We start from the raw sequence: 19,661 nt of genomic DNA, 5'->3' as shown, positions 1-19,661 counted from the left end.
GCCGGACTATATCAATAGAAATTCTCGCTACAGAAATCACTTTCAATTTCATTCTCAATTTGTCTTCAAGACCTAAAGAAAACTTTTCTTATACAAAACGTTGCCCCTGAAAGATTAAATAAGGTACACATACCAAAGTAGGGGAATTATGAATGATGTCATATGAACAATGGAGACCTCCTTGAACTGCTTAGTGTCAAGAACTGTCCACATTCCCGTTTTGTTTTCCCGGTGTAAAAATTTCTGTTTAGTGATGAAATAATCCTAATTTCTTTCTTGTGACATAAAGCTTTGGGATCTGAGATCTGACAAAGATCCAGTGTTACTTTGCCACAGTGTTGGCTTTTAGACTTCCAGCTGGTGTAACAAAGACAAAAACATTAATATCACTAAAGTTAACTCTAAAAATAGCTAAATAAAACAGTTATACAAGTATACCCCAGAGAACAGGATTAATATTAAATCTCAGTGAAGCTATTTCTTGTCTCATTCGAAGTTATTCCTGGCATAGCATATCAGCTGAGGCACAGCACGGACAGAGGCCCAAGCCTGCAGTCCTAGTTCCTGAATTCCTTAAATTATAATGAGAATTTCACCTCAGTAAAACAATTTCTCTTCACTCGAAGTTTACAAAGTGCAGTAATGTGAACCAAGGCATAATGGAGTGTTATCTGCCTCGCTTTGTGGAGATTCAGAGGAGTATCTGAAAGAGCTCTGAATATAAAAATATATGGCATATCAGTACTAAGAATCATTATTCTAAAGATTCTCAGGGTACTCAGATTTTAGGGACACATAATAGTGCATGCTACTATCCTGATACTCACACAACTGAAATGTCTACTATTTATTTTAGGGGAAGAGTAGGTGGACCAGTACTAACTGTTGCTATTTCTCTCTCAGCAACAAATGAAGTAAAGTCAAAGTGCAGGGCCATGGAAGCATCACATTGTGATATGTGAAGGGCTCCCTACGCCTACAACAAAGCAGCCCTCAAAACACCAGGACCTTGCAAGAAAATCTGCTAAATGCTTATTTCAGACACTAACATATGACAGTTGTTATATTATAGGGCACCATCGTGTGAAAGTGTTCTCAGATTTGCCATAAATGGACAGTTTGACCTACTCCTTAAGGACTTTGTACCTTTGATACATTTTAACACAAAACATTACATTTTCCCATCTACATCCTCAAGCAGTTTCCATCAGATGCATCTCCAGTTCCTGACATAAACTAGTGCAATACTATTATCTCTTGCCAAATCAGGCAAAGGATACAAATATAAATTAGTAATATCAAGCAAGCATGAGGATAAAAGCTCCTTACAAGTACAAAATGTTGTTATAAACACTTGGAGCTTTCAAAGGAAGGTGATATAAAGGAGAATTATTATACTTACACATTAATTATGTGCCATCTCAAAATGAAGTCTGCAGCTGTTACAAGTTATTTACTAAATGCCAGTGCTCATTTAAACAAAAACAAAACAAACTAGCCTCCTGCTGGGCAACATGCTATTCCTGTATGAGATTTGTCATGTGGAATGAAAGAAACATTGTAAATATTTAGCTGGATATTCCTATCTAGGTCTTTTCTAGGAGAGCATGGTAAGGTTTTCCCAGGGCAATGGAACAATTTTTAGTAGTTAAGAAAATCCACAGTTCTTTCAGTCATGTTTACTATTAAAAAAGGCATCCACATAGCTACATAATTTCTATTATGTCATACACAAAGATGCTCTGAAACATAAATATAATCGACATCTCCACAGGAGAATTTGACAAAGCATAAGGAAGAGCTACCACTGATCGCACTCATCACAGCTTTCATGTAGACTTCCAGAAGTCCATTTAATGTCAAAGGGCTCACTGAATACACGACAGCTGACACTTCATACTCTCTCTCATCATTGCAACCAGTACCTGACTGCACAGATTCAAGATTAGCGCAACCTGAACTGAATCTGTTCCGTTATCGATGGGAGAGTGATGTACCAGCTCTGACATCTTCTCTGTTCGTGCTCTCGCTTATAGAAGCACAAGCAGTCACGCAGTTGCACGTTTTGTTGGAAGCAAGTACCTGAAAAATTTGTTAGAATTAGTATCATTTCCCTAATCTGACCGAGACAGCACGGCTGCAATAGCATTAGTGCTGGCACACAAAATGTCTTGAAAACATGCAGTCATGTAAGGAAAGGAGAGAAGAGCTACTATTTCTGATATAGGAAGAGCTTCATTCAGCTTAATTTGACTGTGAAACTATACACCAGGAAACCTACCATAAGCCAGCCAAATGTAGTGCGAAGTCTCAAAGCCATGTGATCCACTCCCAAACCCTGTTCCCATGCTGCTGCACCTTACTCTTGTGCTGGCACAGGGCTTTTTTTTGGGGTGCATGAAGTCCTGGATCGCACAGTTGATGTTTTAAAACTGTTATTTTCATAGTTCACCTCAGATAAATTCTCCAATGTGCTGTGCAGGCACAAGGGGAAACATAGCACAAAGGCTAGAACATGGAGAGGGCTGCACTGACCGCGGCCTGAGGAAGAAAATTGAAATGAAGATTTTTCTCTCTATTCTTCTTTTCTTTTTTTGAAGTTTCTGAAAGCACTATATTAAGTCTGCTCTGTATATTTACAGCTGGTTCCTCAACTGTAGTTTCAACTCAGCAAATACGATCAACAGAAGTATTTGCTCAAATCTACGTTTTAATAAAAGTGTGTAACAGAATCATATTTAGAAGACTACAGGTAGGCTTTTCACTTTAAGGTGAAAGAATCAATTTCATATACACTAATTTATTTGCGTAACAGAGTCAAAGTCAAGCAACTCATTTATCTATCCAACTAAGTGAATCAGGAATGAAACTTTTATAAAATTCAAGTTGTAATTTAGAAAATAAACAACACTATTAAATTACGCCTAGGAAAAAAAAAAATACTGAAGAAACGTTAATAATGACAGCTTGCCCATATAGTTGAAAGAACTATTTTCCAATGTGTTTAGCATGACAGCTGGATCTTTCAGTATACTATCTATGCATCCAGATCACAAATTCAGAAGCTGTGTAATTTGAATAGAGTAGCCAGTTCTGTGTAACAAAAACACATTGACACAATGTTTATATTAGAAAATCGGCTTGTAAAGTTACATTTAAAGGAAAGCTTTCACATAAACTCAAAGGTGAGTTGCCTGCACCTACAGAGAAAACCTCCAAAACTAACATGATTAAGACTAAAAACTAAAAGGAAAATAAAATTTTTTTTAAAAACTCATTTAAATAGTAGTGATTTTGATACTCACAATTAACAATATATACTATACAAGAAGATGTTCAGAATTTGAGAATATTCTAGCTAACAAAAGATGGCTACAATAAAGTACTTTTTTGTTGTTGTTTTTTAAGACATGCTAAGTTGATAGGCATTGAATTCTTTCCAATCTAGATAAAGTATCTATTGTGTCTTCAAAAACTGTGCTAAATGTTTTGGAGAGAGGTTGTGTTGTTTGCTAAACTGAGAGATAGGATCACTCCAAAACCAAAGTACAGTATGTTCCCAAAAGGGTGAATAATTCAATCTTCCACCTTGATAACTCATTATTACCCTGTTATTTTGAGTATGACAGAAATGTCAAGGCCTGGAAGCTTTAACACTACATAGGCACAAGCAAACAAAAAGTAGCTGAATACAAAACAATATAGTACACACAAAAATGTAAAACCCCTAGGGAAATCTATCAGGAAAGTCCTCAGAAAAAAAGCACGCTACGGCATGCATGCCAGTAAGCATCCTTATATCCAAACCAGATTCACATCTGGCAAAGAATACATATTTTGCTATTGGCTGTATGCCATAAAAGGGTGAGCTACAGTAAGAGAAATAAAAGTAAGCAATAACATCAATTAAACATCAGTAAACATGAAAACTAAGACTACAGGCAAAAGCTCACAGCAGGAATAAAAAATACAGTCCCTGAGCTGCTTATTGCCACTGTCCTGGTAGAGGTCACGATGCCCTGAAGTGGAATGCAAACTATTCAGTTGCTTTGGTGTAAAGTCTGGCAGCTTGTCTTAATCTGCCGATGGTTAAGCCATCAGGCTTGACACCCACATGGTTGAGATGCACATAGCTATTTTGCTCTCCTTGTTCTTCTGTTGGGCCAGCAACATCCAAAATACAGTCAGAACATAACTCTTCAGTGATTCTAGTTAGACCCTCCAGAAACCAATAAGCACTCAGGCTGAAGCTCTAAAACACAGATCCTAGACATTGAGATGCCTCTCCCTCTTTAGGTACCTACATCCATTTGATTTCCATGGCAAGTTCATAAATGTCTCTGACAACCTTGTCTAAGGAAGCCCAGTTCCTCTACCAGAATCCAGGTTAGTTGAGATCACAACAAACGACAGCCCAATCTGCTAGTGCATTCTTATCAGAACTTACTCAGCCTAGTTGCAGAATGTTACCTAATTAAAACTGAGTAGTCTGGGCAACAATGATCTAAAGCTGAAGTTCACCCATGTTTATGTCATATTCAAATTACTCTGGCCACCAGGAGAGCTACTGAGTCCTCTTCTTTTGCTTGCACAACTGTTTCTGTATCCACATGATGAACCAAATCAAGGAGCTGATTTAGCTGACAACTAATCTGACTGAAAATGATCAACTTTAGCTAGATCACCTTGTCAATCTGACTCATTACATAGTTGTCTGAAGAACAGTACTAGCAGAAAAGGAGAGGCTGAATGCAAACTCATCCCCTAAAACTAATAATTAAATATACATGTATATAGAAAAAAGTTAGGATTATCAATATTACAATTAGCATTTTAGAATGTAAAACCAACCTATGATAGGTAACAATAGAAATCAATTAAAATGAAGCCGCATGCCTGTGAAAGTAAGGATTCAAACGTGTCAATGTTCTCACCATGTGCTAAGAACATTTGTAGACATATATTTATGTCATACTTAGGAGAATATAATGAACAGAAATTTACAAAATCTGTGACAATGCATTGTGGCTAGATATGGACAGATGAGTCACTGCAGAAATACAAAATAAACATTAGATGGATATGAATACATACTAGATAAGCAAAACAAATAACTTTATGTTATCAAGAAGTAAAAGAGCATGACAGAAACTCCATAGTATTACTGGCAAATGAGAAGTAATACAAGAGGTGAAAAAAGAAGAATGAACTGATAAAACTGATGAGTATTGGGAAATTAGTATCTCCTCATATACACAGTACAGCAAGAATATTAAGGCACCAAAACCTCTGACAGTAAAAGGCTTTACTATTCTCTCCAACTAGGATGTCAACGTACCTGTTTTCAGACTACAATAGTAAAAGACTTCAGAAGCAGAAATCTAGAAAAAGCAAGTATCTACTAAACATATAACTCTGCATATAAGTAGACAAGAGTATCCAAGTTCAAGGGTGGGGAGGAGAAGTTGAGGGCAGGTTTTGGAGGGAAAGGAAAACGCAAAAAGAGAAGAAAGCGGTTGGGCTTGCTTGTTCAGAATGAAAGCCACTAAAATGCGAGGACTCTTTTTGGATCCTCACAGAAAGTAATTACTAAACATTAGCTTTGCTGTATCATACAAAGGTTTCACTCAGTCAGCTCCATCGTACTGTAGTACAAGCAACACTAAAGATATCCTCCTCAGTAAATTAAAAATCTCTAACTTGCAGGTTAGGATTACATAAATAAGTGACAATATAAAAGACAGTACGACACAACATTAAGTATTTTGATACTATTTGTAGATATTTCAGGTAAGATATTTGCTTTCTGTTATTGTTCTTGCATATTTTGTTTAATGCATCATCCTTTCCAAATGGAGCACAATACAGACATCATTAAAAATTCATTTCAACCTCACCAAAGCAATTTTTATAGTGGGATTTTCAGAAAAGGCAGCGTCTTTTTGGAAAACATCAAGGAGAGTCCCACGTAAGGGACAACCTGAAGGACAGCAAATAAGGCATTTGTGTGAGAAAAGGAGGCATGAAAAGACCAGACTGACATTATTATCAAACAGCGATAGGCAGAGGTATTGTATTATAATAGATTAAAAACACCAGATAAGCAAAAAAAATACATATTTTTGTACATTATATAAAGGATACTACCTGTGTTACAGGCAGCTTTTCAACTCTGTTTGCTTATACTCTACTCAGTACAGGGAAGGCAATATACTATTGAAAAGCAAAAGCTTCCACTGGATTATTGTATTAACATACCTGGACAATCACAGCAAATGATTGCCTTACAAAAAGCTTATCAAGTAGAGATTAAACTACCTGTCAGCAACGAGGACAATGCAGGGGCAAAACTGAAAACTTCATCACAAGGAAAAGAATATTATGTCCCCAGAGCAGCTACCCAAGTAGAGAGAAAGCAGATGAAGATGTTAGGACAAGTTCAAGGCCAGGCTGAAAAGCAATTAGTAAGATGAAAGATATGAAGTGGAACCTTTTACCCTTTAACAAGGCAATGATCCAGTAAAGACATATTGCTGGAAGCATAATCTTTAATTGGGAAAAGAGCAAATAAATTTGCTGCCACACAGGGAAAGGGGGGGGAAAAAAAAAAAGTCAACTATGCTGATTGCTGGGAGGTAGAAACCAAAATATATATGCGTCCTTTGCAATGATATGCACCACATGCAAACCGGTTCCTCTGCATTTCCCTAGGGTTATCAGACTGCTTTGATTGCAGGAATTATTAGCAAAGCAAGTTTCAAAATCCCCTATTTAATAAAGTTCAGCATTAAAAAACATAAACTAAATTCAGTATCAAAAATAGCATCAGTGGACAAAAATGCTTACCTAAAAATAATGCCACACGTCCCAAAAAAGAGAAAATAAAGGTACTGAGAATATTTACTCTAAACATTGAGAACAGGCATAGACTAGAAGAGCACTTAAAATAGCAGAATAAGCAAACTGAGAGGGAGCTGCAGCTGGTTCTCTAATTACTAGAGATTAAAACTAGATGTTTAAAAATGCATATTCAAATCAAAATCCCTCAGAACATTTGTACTCTCAAAGATGACTTACATAGTAGTTGAAAGATCTGTATTTTAAACTATCAAAATTTAAGTTACTCAAGTAGCTGCAAATACTTTAAAGAACAAGAAGAATGAGGTAAAATGAAAAACCAGAACACAGGGAAGTATTAATATAGCATCTCCTACAGTATTTCCTAAGGACTATAAAACTAATCTCTCAAGTTTTCTCTTCTGAAAGCCCAGGCGTACACAGTATGCTTGAACAGCTCTGTTATCAGTCTGTGGTAACTGCTCATGCCTTAGAGTGAATGTGAAGTCACTGAATGATCGGTGTTATTAATGTTAACACTCAGGGAATCTTGCAAAATCAACTGCAGGGAAAAAGACGATGAAGTACAACTCAGTGTTGGTGAGGGCCATATTAGAAACTCAGAAAAGAAATGTTTATACATGTACACCGGCATCCTGTTCTAGGCATTTAAAAAAAAAAAATACAGTACCTATTTTTATCTTGTCTACATGTTTAATGTAGCAGAAAGTAAAAAACTACTACTGAAAGACAGAAAATAAAAGGAGCCAAGAGTAAAGCACTGAAAAAGCTGCACTGAAAAAGCATGATGATCAGCAATGTTTCACAGTACGATTTTAGGAAATACCTGAGTAGATAAACAGCCCTTTCAATATCACTGAGTTCTTCATCAACTGTCAATCTTTCTATTTCTTCTGGTGTCTGTCAAGCATGAAATAGAGATTATGAGTTTACAATGCCTTACTATTTCCTCATTTTAATCTTCTTAAAGCAACCCCTTCCTCCCCATATCCAGAGATAGTTCCAGGAGTAATTTGAATTTAATCCTTGAAATCTCTAGCCAGTATTTCCAATTCAGTCAAATAAATCTTTCACCAGGAAAAGATGGGATGTAATAGAAGCACAGTTCCATGTAAGGCACTATCACTATTAATCACTTAAAAGTATAAACAAGTCACATATAAATTAATCTAAAGACCTGAATTATTCTATTTTGCTCCAGCTTAATATTCTTCCACTGAAAATATTAAGTCCCTGCTATACAGAATTCGAGATCGTTTATTCCAAGGCGACTGAAAACAATTTTTAGTACCCTGCTGCTGCAAAAAAGAATAAACTGTGCATAAACAAAACAGACACAATTTCGAATGGATTTTAAAGCATCGTTCTATTTTGAAGCATGTACCTTCAGGCTCCTGCGTACTGGCCTCTCTATAATAGTTAGTTCCTGCAGGTCTTCTATGTATCCAAACAAATTGCTCTGACTAAAATCCATTTTGGAGAAGAAGATGATCGGATGCATGCAACAACTACAGCCTTTGGCGTCCGAGGCGCTCCCCGAGCCTCACATCGCAGCGGCGGCGGCAGGACCGGCGCCGCGCAACACCCGCCCCGCGCGCGCCGGCCGCCCGCCTCCCGCCGCCGGGAGGCCGCCGCCGCCGCCGGCAGCCTCGCCCCGGCGCACACACTGCGGCAGCGCCCGCCCGCCGCCGCCGCCGCCGAGCCTCCTGCCGGGAAACTTTCTCCACTCGGCCCGGGCGGGCAGGGAGCGGGGCCGGCGCCTGCGGCCCCCGGCGCCGGGAGCCGGGAGCAGCCGCCGGTACCTCGGCGCGGGAGGGAGTTTCGAGCCAAGTTTCCCCTCCTCGCGGGCCGCCCCTGGCAGCAGCGCGGGGCGAGGGGATCAGGCTGCCTCCGGGCGGGTGCGGCGAGGGGACGGCGCAGCCTCTCCGGGCAGCTCCTGGGCTGCGGGACTCGCTCCTCACCGACGGGGTGAGCGCAGAGCGCAGCGGCCACCCCCGCGGCGGCCGGGTGCCGCCTCTGCCAGCCCGCCCCGGGAAGGGGGATGGTCGCTGCGGTGCAGTGACGCTCCCCGCCCCCGTCCCGCTCCCGCGGCACAGCCCCCCCGGGCGCCCTTCCCGGCAGCGGGGGGGCGAGCACCACGGCCCCCGGGCCGGGCCGGGCCGGAGCAGCCCGGCGGCGCGCACGGCGCCGGCCCTCCCGGTGGGGCCGCCCCGGCACCGCCGAGCCGGTCGCCGGGGCAACGCGGCGCTACAGCGGCCTCCGCGGGGCAAAACAGCTCCCGAGCGCGGCCATGCCCGAACGCGCGGGGGGCGCCGCCGGCCGCCTCCCGCCGGGGGGCTGACCCTCACACAGCGCCACCGGGCTCCCCCTGGCCTGCTGCGGCTGCCCGCGGGGCGCCTCTTCCACAGCTGCGGCGTCCATGGGCTTTCCCTTCCCTCCGACGGCTACAGCCTCCCTGAAGCTCCTCTTCCTTCTGCTGTCGCAGCCTCCCTCCTGGGGCTCCTCGTCCACTGCTGCTGTCCCTGCAGCTCCGGCAGCGTCCCTGTTCAGCTGTCCTAGGACACCTCAGCAGCGTCCTGCCCCATTGTCACGACTATTTCAGAGCAAAATTACGCAAAAGAAACCTACAAGCATACTGATTTTAATGAAAAATCCAAAGAAGGTTCCTCTCCCAATGAATGCTTTTATATTAATCTTTAAAAAAACACCAAAGGCATCGCCACCACTCTTCTTAACTTCTTGTTCTTCACCTTTACTGTCCTTTTCCTTGACTTGGATTGCAGACATCACTCATACTTACAATACAGGAGGCTTTGATACAGATATTCTTCCTGATACACCCGGGATGCTGTAGGATTTCCCATTCTGGCTCGCAGAGTACATTGGAGGCATAAGGGAGAGTATTTATTTCAAAATAAAGGTGTGCGGTTTTTACCCGATTGATGCACAAATAAGCATGGGAAATGCTATCTTTTCTAAAAATCTAGAAAGATAGCATCTTTTGGGGTAGGTTAGTGAAGCAAAATGCACTCAGGGCAAGAATCAACACGCACAATTGCACTTAGCATTTACTGAGCTAAGTAGTTTTCCAGGCCTCCAGACAGTGGCCTTTGCAATGATTATATGGAACGCAACTCAATAATCACACTCAAACAGGAGTTAAAAACCCTGTAAGTATTGTACAAGGGTTTATTTGAGTGGGTGCAATGTTTCGCTATTACTGTGAAATGCCCGCATGACCCAGTAGGTTTTGTTAATAAAGTATAAAAATAATTCCAGCAATTGTAAGGATTAGGTAATACTCTGTAGTATATTGCCCAGAACTTGATTGACACTTATTTTATGATCGGTAAGTACCTCAGCTTTTATTTAGCAAAAAATAAACATGGTCCTTTGTGTGTTACTTCTTTGTAAGTTAAGCCAAATCTGCTGCTCACTTAGACCAGTAAAAAATTAAAGCATCTCCATTAATTTCAAATGTACAACAGAATTACTAGCAGAAAAATCTAATCCAAAGTACGTATAAATAATTAAACTGTTATGTAATAGAAAACCAAAACCATTAGGAGTTTTCAAGGCATGATGACGGATTAAAATGAGAAACACTATTTTGAACATCTCCTTTGCAGTATCCTTTTAACTAGGGAACATAATCAGACAGCAAATATAATAGTTATAACCGAAGCTAAGTCCTCTCAGAGTAGTTAACTAATTAGCTCCACAAGGAAAAAAAGAAGAAGAAAAAGAAGTTTTATAAAATGTTCTCAAATTCAAAATTCTGACATGCAGGCTTCTGCCAATGGTAAGTATTAGGGAAACATACTGAAATCCCAATCTCAATTAGTTAGGAAAATCCTTTTCCAAGTTCTTTCACAGCCAATTCGTGGTTATTTCACCTTGCAAATAGTTCTCATGAATCTTAAAGATCTTATGAGACCAAAGACATTTTATTTTGTGTGCCTTGAATTATGAACTCATTGCAGTTTTCAAATCAGGTATTTCATAACTCAGCTTTAAAGAGTGAAGAATATGGAGTTTAGATACACAATTAGGCTGACTTATTATATTATGTTTTACATAAATTTTGTGAGCCACTAAAGAAGAGGGTTTTTTATAAACATGTAAACAGCTCCCTTAATGCCTTTAATAATCTGTCCTTATAACTCAGTCCAGGAAACATTGTGCAGGAATGACTCCCATTAATTTTAAAATCGGTAGATATGTCAAAGATATCTACAAATATCCTGGAAATGTGAAAAGCAGAATAAAAATAAGATTTTTTTTTTTTCAGTAAATTGAATACTGCACCAGAATGAAGATCACAGAAGGAAATAGCTTGCCCAAAGTCAGTATAAACATATCTCCTTTTGACTCACGCATTTGCCAGATAGAAAAAAACAAAAAGCTAGCATGGTTTTTTCCAAAACCACACATCTAAAAATTAATCCCCTCTGATAGTAAATCTGCAGGCATATTCTCCCCAAGTGGTCTGTCATTCTCATCTGTGATGAAAGTTACGCATGACTTCCCTTCCACTGCTGCAGCTTTCAGCTTCTCCGTTCTCCAGTACTCTCTTCTCCCAAATAAAGCTCTGCTTTCAGCTTCATTCTAACCTTGTCACAGCTACTGTAACAGAATGAAGAGCTATTTCATACTGCTTTTGTGAAATCCAGAGTGAACTGGAACCTCCATTTTAATATAGGAGCTTTGTAAGCTTGTAAAGCCAAAACAGGGTTGATTTTAAATAATCCTCCATTGATGGAGACAACTGCAGGCCAACTGGGAAAATGGCACTCATACCTAACGGAAGAAGATAAATAGTGCTATTCATGCCTTCTAAAGCAATAAACTCTAAATGCAATGCAGACCAAGATCAAAAAAAGACAAAATAGATGGGATGACTTTGTTCAGGATTCTTCAGGTACGCTGACTCGACTTAAGGACTCCCGGGTGAAGGGGTTTGTCATGTTGCACAGATGCACAGTTCTCCTTTGCTACCCAGCAGTTCGGTGTCTGCCTTCTGGAAATTGCTTTGAAAAGGTTGTGATTCTTACTTTACCTGTTACACGTTCCCAAAGAATTAACTTGTAAATGAAATTATTCACAGAGAAGCTGAAAATTTAGGAAGTCTCAGCATGTATTGCAATGCCTGAATCAGCTAGAATATGCAGGAACTGGTTTGGGGGATATAGAAGAATGTGCCAAGAAATGCTTTCAGGCAAAATGTGTGCACTCCAGATTAAAAGCTAGAATTTCTTATGCAATGACTGAACCAAAAAAAAGGAGGAAAAATTCAGCAGAATATTTTTGGATTATGTTGAGGGGAAAAAAAAAAAGGCAATACATTTTCAGTCAACTTGAAAGTAATGCTTTCTTTCAGTTTTTTGGGGGGCTTTGTTTGTTTTCAATTCAGACTACTGAAGAGTTTCCATGAAGGTCACAATCAAATTAAACATGTCATGTCATTCTTTTTTTCCCCTTTTTTCTGTTAATTTAACATTCCACAAAAAATAAACACGTTTTCATAATGTATACTATGTAGATTATGCACTATGTAATCACAGTTCTGCTCAGGAGTCAGCATTTCAAATGTGCTAAACTGTTCAGTTCAGTCTGTTCACCACCACTGAGAGATGGCCAGAGCTGCATCAACTGTAGCTCACCATTTCCAAATAAGCAATCTCTTAACTGGAATGGTTTGCCTTTTTTTTTTTGTTTACAGTTCACCAAACACTTAAAAATGCAGCTTTAATGTTCCATCTAATGCTTTACAAAACAATATTTTTTATTCCATTTGTACTCCATGTAAGTAAGTCTCCAACTAAGAACGTCTCCATGAATGCTGGTTCTTCAGAAAAACTCCACGTCGAGGTAAACGTGTAAGAACATTAATCTGAAAGAATCACGCACAAAAATCTGGGTCTACCTCAGAAGAATGCTTGGAATGTAGCACACACAAACCTCCGCAGAAAAAAAATATTATTTAGCATATTTTCCAGTTTGTTGCTAAGAAACTGTTGCTTCATTTTACTATTGTCATTTGCAGAAAATTTCTGATTGTTCTTTTGCCACTTCAGTCATCTCGTTGTAATAGCTATATAATAAAAAGGGGCATAAAGTAAAAAACACTGGAATGTACTCACAGTGCTTTCATCATCTGTAAGCTCCGATATTCTCTCCGGTAACTTAGTACTCTCCAGTAAGATCTAAAAAACCAAAAAGATTATTTTACAAGAACACAGAAAAGATCCTCAAATGTTTGCTTTTATGTAATGTATAAAATATGTAAGATTGCAATCACTGCATTCATGTCGTTCTGTAAGAACTAGTAATGTTCTCCTCCTACAGTGTCTAATCTGCTACCCTCCATCCACAAGTAGTCAATAGCACATGCACAAAAACAGAATAACAACAGAGCAAATAGGAAGTGCCATTTTTACTCATATCTTTCAGCTATTTGTAGGATTTTTGACTTGAGAGTAGGATCTAATAGCAAATTACTTTATGAAGTGTAAGTGAATTATATTCTATTGTTAAGGAAGTACATATTTTTTTGTCCAGGTTTGCACTTTTTTTTTCAAATATCCACATAAAGCAAAATTTATTTATGTTTTAGAAATAGGAAAAATAACGGCAAAAATCTCAGTGCCATCAGTATTTCAGCAGGGAGATCTATACCATATTCTACCAAGGATGTTCTCAACCCTTCACAACGAGCAGAGAAGGGAAAACATCTCTGGAACCAGTAACAAGTTAAACGATACTGGGCATGGTACAGGGACCGGAGCTCAGTCTTTCAGAGAATGAAATTGCCGGTGCGGTCTCCGAGGCTGGCCTGCACGCTCTCACACGGTTCCCTGGGTCAGCACCAGCTCAGATGCTTTCCTGTAGGCTGTAAGGATGCAAGCGCCCTAACTCGGGAGGTTAAGAGAGTTTACCAGAATGGGGATGGTCAAGCCACACCAGTTGGCCGCAGAGCCAAAGATTGGCACTGCTATATTCATAACACAGAGATAGCCGATGAGTCCAGTTCCTTGCTATGACAACCATGAATGCTACCTGTCATACACATGTCAAACTTTATATTAAAACTAACAACTTTTTGCCTTCCAGTATTCTTTGGTTGCCATAGAAACTTCAGATTTCCTACCTAAAATTATTGTTGGCCAGTTTACCGAGTTTCTTCTTGTACCAGTCTTGTCCTTTACTTTAATTTATTCCTCCTTTCCTGGTATTTAAAGACTGCAGTCATCACCGCTCTAATCCCGGGTTAACCAAACTAAACTCAGCATTTAGTCTTCCCTCCTAAAACAAGCTCTTCACTCCCCTGATCACCTTAGCAGTCCCCTTGGCATCTGCTGCAGTTTGAATTCACCTCTCTTGAATCAAGGTGATCAGAATACAGTACTGCAAATAAAAATTTCAGGGAAGTAAAGCCATACAGAAGAATGAATGTCTGTACAGGAATTAGTTTACCAAATACACTACATTGGCAGCTCAGTTATCTTGTGATCAATTAATGCACGAGGTCATTCTCATCCACAGTAATCTAAAACTAATTTCCATCTTAACAGTATAAATTCTTACTAATAGTCCTAGCTGAATGGTGCTGCATTTTGTATGAGTAAATTCATCCAATTATTCTGGTCCTCGAGGTCCTTCCAATCTGCCTGATATCACAGTTCTCTGTATTAATAACTGTGTCATCAGCAAATTTATTATTGTATCACAGTGATTACTGAAATAAGATTACTCCACAAGCCTATAAGAAACTCCTTCAGTAAACTCCATATACCTGATAGGTTAATCTATCTATATACATGCCAATGTGCTCCCACAAATGAAATGTGTTTCCCTTCCTGTTTAGCCAACTCCTTTCGTCTCAAATTTCTCTCCTGCTCCTTGTCATTAATCATTTCTCATCTAAAAATATTTTTAGGATTTCCAGACAGATTAGATGAACTTTATTTATCTGCCCAGAAAAACGGTTACCTTATCAAGTGACATGGCCTGATTTCCCATTTCCCCTTGGTTAATACAGCCTTTTATTTAATTTCCTGTTGTCTTTGTAACTTCCGTTATCATTCTTCCCTTCAAAATTAATTCTGAAGTATCTACTGCATCTGACTGCATTTCCAACCATTGCAAATGTTTCCCTCATTGTAAATGAAGGTGTCTTTGCTATTCTTCAGTCACACAGAAAAATCTTCACCTTGATATATCTGTACTTGAAAAAGTCCTTGCTGTTATAACTAGAGTCAAAGAAATGTGCCAGTACTCTTAAATCTCATGCCTGGAGATTATCTTGTTCTCCTGGCTTTGTGAACACATTAGCTGAAGAAGCAGCAGCACTATGTCTTTAACAAAGTATACTATAGACCAAAAATGCTTCACAGAGACAAGTGAGCAACTCGTCTGCAAAGTTAGAAGAAAGAATAAAGAGAGAAAAAGAAAATAAAAAAAGCAGTGCAGGCAAAGGGGTATATGTTTTCAAATGAGGTTTCACAATAGAGAACTAATAAACTGGAGAAACATAGGAAAAATGTTCCAGAATGCTGCAGAAGATGGAAAGAAGAATCCAACCTAAAACTCTCATCCAGTTAATCCGTTTTGCAGAGTTATTTTTATGGTGCTATGTCTTAGGAGCTTGTCAGTCCTACAACAATATTCCAGAACATCTGAATAGAAGAACAAAGGCCTTGAGCCTGAGAGAATCAAGGTTTTACCTTCCCACTTCAGGACTGAGATGACAGGCCACACCTGGCATGCCAGAAAAGACAGGAGAGCAATTTCTACAGACTGCAAAGCATAGGAGGCTTCAAGTACCCCACAGGCCAGTGGCAGCATGCTTTTCCTGTGCAAAATGCACTATAAGTATCAGTATAAATCGTGGTATGATAACATTTTTTTATTAGCAGTAATGGCCATCAAAATCAGTAGTTAAGCAGACACTGATCTTCCTGCAAGACAGAAACCAAAGACTTTGATTACTAAGTGAAAGCCTACATTAATCGCTCACATGCAGATTCAACCATTCCTGGCATTAAATTCAGCTACCTGAATCCCCAAATTAAATGTACTGGTCAAAAAGATCTCTGGCTTGAGCTACCTACCTTAGGAGAAGTCTTTTGTATTTTACAAAATATCAGAATATTCATTGACAAAACATATAAGGTAATACTGCACAGTAGGAACCAAATTATAATCTCTGGACTACTGATCTGCAGGACCATAAGTTTATAGCTGGGAAGGACAGAAGGATCTGTTGTCAGTGAAAGTTCTGTAATAAAGACATCAAACCCCTTAATTTCTCTTGGGCCCTCAGACATATTGGCTTATATCATTTGGAAATTATGGATAAAATAATCCAACATTTATGTACTGACGTGAGCTATGCAAGCATACAAATGGCATGACTCTACTATTAACAAACATTATTATCTTCAGTTCATGATTTCCTGGTATTTCAATACCTGTTGATCTAAAGAAGTCTTGGAGGAGGAAGCAGACTTCTGTTTCATTTCTCGTTGGCATTTTAACCAAGAGCTCACTTTGCATTGTCAATAATGGAATTGTACTTACCGAGAGTGTACAGCCAGCTCCCTGGTAGGACACAAATAATGCACTTCTTGTTGACAAAGCCTTGTCACAACATACCAAAGCTGTGTCAATTTCAGTTTACAAAGGCTCAGGAAGATGAATGTTACTCTAAAAATAAGCAGATGTTTAGCTCCCTCGGTTATCTGTTTTCAAAGCAACTCAGAAAATGAATGCCTCTTGTACAATCATTTCAGACCAAAGCAGGGGAAGAGTTGCCACCTCTCTGTAGGTAAGGCTGTTCTGAACCTCCACACTCATTATGAACAGGCACGTGCCTTCTTTCAAGTTAAAATTTAGCGCCTGTAATTCAGTCGCTTCATCCATAAACAGTATATAGATCTCAATACTGATCAAGAAGAAAAGTCAGCTGAATCCACAAACAGGTTCTTGATGAAAAAATCAGAATACTCCTATGCCCTGTAAAAATATCTCCATAGTTACATTAAAAAGCATAATTCAACAGTTCATCGGCAAGTCATTTCCCTGTTAAATCTTTCTTTCAGGACAGAGCTGCAAACTCTGAAACTATGTAAGGACAGATTAACGGCTAAGAACTCTCCTGCCCACATTTTTTTTTCTAATTCTTTATTCAGGATCAGCATTAAGTCAGCCACATCAGAATTTGAGAGTAATCAGTTTCTTTTGCTTCTGCAAATTTGCTTTTGCTAATACCCAGTAAAATAAAGAGACAGAGTGGAAAAACTTTAAACTAGCAAAACTGTCACTTATAAATTTGAATTTACACAACCTGGAAGGAAAGATACTTCTAATGAAGGAATGCACGAAGACTGCTGAGACTCCTCATTAAACCTGACCATGATGATGCAGTTACAGCTCCTATCAGGGAGCTAGCACTATCAGTCATCGCTATCTGCAGTTCAGTACTCCATAAATAAGGTCTGCTGGTTGAAGCGTTAAAGCTACCACATAAAACCCTGCTCCCTGAACTCTGGGACTTTCACTGATTTCAACTCATTTCTTCCAGAACATGAGGACAAAGCATCAAACACTCTTTAGCTTTGCTCACATAAAGGTATGAATTGGGACCAACTCCTCTTGTCGTGCATTGGCAGATCATTAACGATGATTACCTAGAACAGAAACTGTCCTTGAAAACATTTGATATGCTCATTTCTGCCCATGACCTTAACACATATGAAAAAAAAAAGAAAGAAAACAACCCTCTGTTGGTTCCCATCTTCTCACAGAACCAAGAAGCACCTGCAGATACCACAGAGAAAAAATAATTGTAATTGTTCCTGTAATTGCACCTTAAACCACTGTCCCAGTCTCCACCACATAGAAACCTCCTGTATTTTATTTTCTTCCCCACGTCTCATAGCAGAAGAAGCTGTTCAGAGCACTTGCCAATCCTTTAGCAGAAACAAAAATCTTCCATTATCATAGTATATAATTTATGATGTCCTCTTCCTACACCAAGATCAAGCTGCAAAGAGCACTTGATCAGACTGGAGGAGAAAAAAATAATGCTGCGACCTCAGTGGTATCCTTGCTTCTATAGCTATTTGCAACTTCTCTCCAAATTGCATTACTTTACCCACAGTACTTCTCTAAACGGGGAATAATAAAGAACACATTAACACATAAGCAAGCATGAATAATGAGTTTTTTATTGAATAAACAACACTGATGACATTCAACCTTAGCTGCTAATTTTAGAGTTGAAATTTAAGAGGTCCTTTATGCATTCTTTCTTGAATGAGATGTATTATGCACATCATAATACACAAATGATCTATCAAGACGTTGATTATACTTTGAAAGAAAATTTTCAGTTGCAGGAAGGTAAACAAATTTTCCTATTCTTTCTTTGTCAGGGCTGCGGCAGTATGTATAATCTACACTTTAGTATTATTTATGCAAACAGCACCATAGCTACAAACGTACTTGTGAAAGATAAAAGCAGGGCCTGATTGGAAAAAAGGTATGTCCTTTTCCATGCTGGTGAACTACCTGTCACGATCAGCATTGTCAGTCCAAGGGGACTGCAAGCCACAGCTAGCTGGCCGTTTGCTTCATTTAAAACGTACGTGGGTTGCAATAAAAAGTTAACAATAACAACTAGCAAACAGATGTTACTCTCCAGTAACTCAAAAATGGGAAAGAAGAGGGAATATCCTCATTCTTTCACATTAGTTGCTTACATGCTCTGGGGTGATCTTATTGCAGCCTTCCAGTACTTAAAGGGGGCCTACGGGAAAGCTGGAGAGGGACTTTTTACAAGGGCATGTAGTGATAGGACAAGGGGCAATGGATTTAAACTGAAAGAGGGCAGATTTAGATTAGATATAAGGAAGAAATTTTTCACTCAGAGGGTGGTGAGGCACTGGAACAGGTTGCCTAGAGAAGTTGCAGATGCCCCATCCCTGGAAGTGTTCAAGGCCAGGGTGGATGAGGCTTTGGGTAACCTGGTATAGTGGAGGATTTCCCTGCCCATGGCAGGGGGTTTGGAACTAGATGGTCTTTGAGGTCCCTTCCAACCTGAACCATTCTATGATTCTATCACTCTGTGTTAGAAAGCTTGTCTCCTTAAGCCCATCATACGGCCAAACGTAGGCAGTCTAGAGCACTCTCGGGGGCCACGTCAGAGCACCTGAACTAAGGCCTTGCTGGGAACCACCCTCACCCTTGAGCAGCCTGCATGCTTCACCGCCGGGAGAAAGCACACACCTGCGGCTACGCAGCACCTCCCGGCACGGCACGGCACGGCATGGCCCAGCTCGCAGCACCCTCCTCCGCCCTGCAAGTCCCCAGCCAGCCGTCCCGGCGAGCGACAAGCCGAGCTGCCGGGGCGCCCCGTGCCCCCGGAGGCACCACCCTCCCGTCACAGCCGCGGCGCACCTGGGGAGCGGCGCGCAAAACGCGGCCGTTACCGCAGACGCCTGCCCGAGCCCCTCGCTCCGCAGGGCCGGCTGCCCACCCCGCACAGCCCGCGGAGAAAGGGCAGCCACCGGGACGCGCACAAGGAAGAAGGAGAACCGGCACAAGCCCCGGGCCCAGCCCGCCGCCTCCGCCGCACCGCGGACACGCTCCGCCCCGCCCCGCCCCGCCCCCGCGGGGGCGCGTGCGCACGGCGCCTCCGCCCGCCGACCCGCTCGCGGGCGCGGGGCAGCGACGTCACGCCGCAATGGCGGCGCCCGGAGGCGCACGAGGCGTGCTGCGGCGGTAGCGGCTGCCGGGGC

The 19,661-nt window shown here is 40.6% G+C and overlaps 1 protein-coding gene across 1 annotated transcript in view; it reads right to left on the bottom strand.

The window, feature by feature from the left end:
- Nucleotides 1-8,359, bottom strand: part of PPP4R4 (protein phosphatase 4 regulatory subunit 4) — a 72,254-nt gene extending 63,895 nt beyond the window's left edge. Inside the window, 2 exon segments of the mRNA XM_086613558.1 lie at nt 7,685-7,758; nt 8,243-8,359. Coding sequence (XP_086469684.1) covers nt 7,685-7,758; nt 8,243-8,359 — 191 coding nt within the window.
- Between the last annotated feature and the right edge of the window lie 11,302 nt (nt 8,360-19,661).

The sequence above is a fragment of the Tauraco erythrolophus genome, chromosome 6 (assembly GCF_009769465.1).
Source record: "Tauraco erythrolophus isolate bTauEry1 chromosome 6, bTauEry1.pri, whole genome shotgun sequence".
Lineage (NCBI taxonomy): Eukaryota > Metazoa > Chordata > Aves > Musophagiformes > Musophagidae > Tauraco > Tauraco erythrolophus.
The sequence above is the reverse complement of the archived record's forward strand: the minus strand, read 5'-3'. Positions and strand labels throughout refer to the sequence as shown.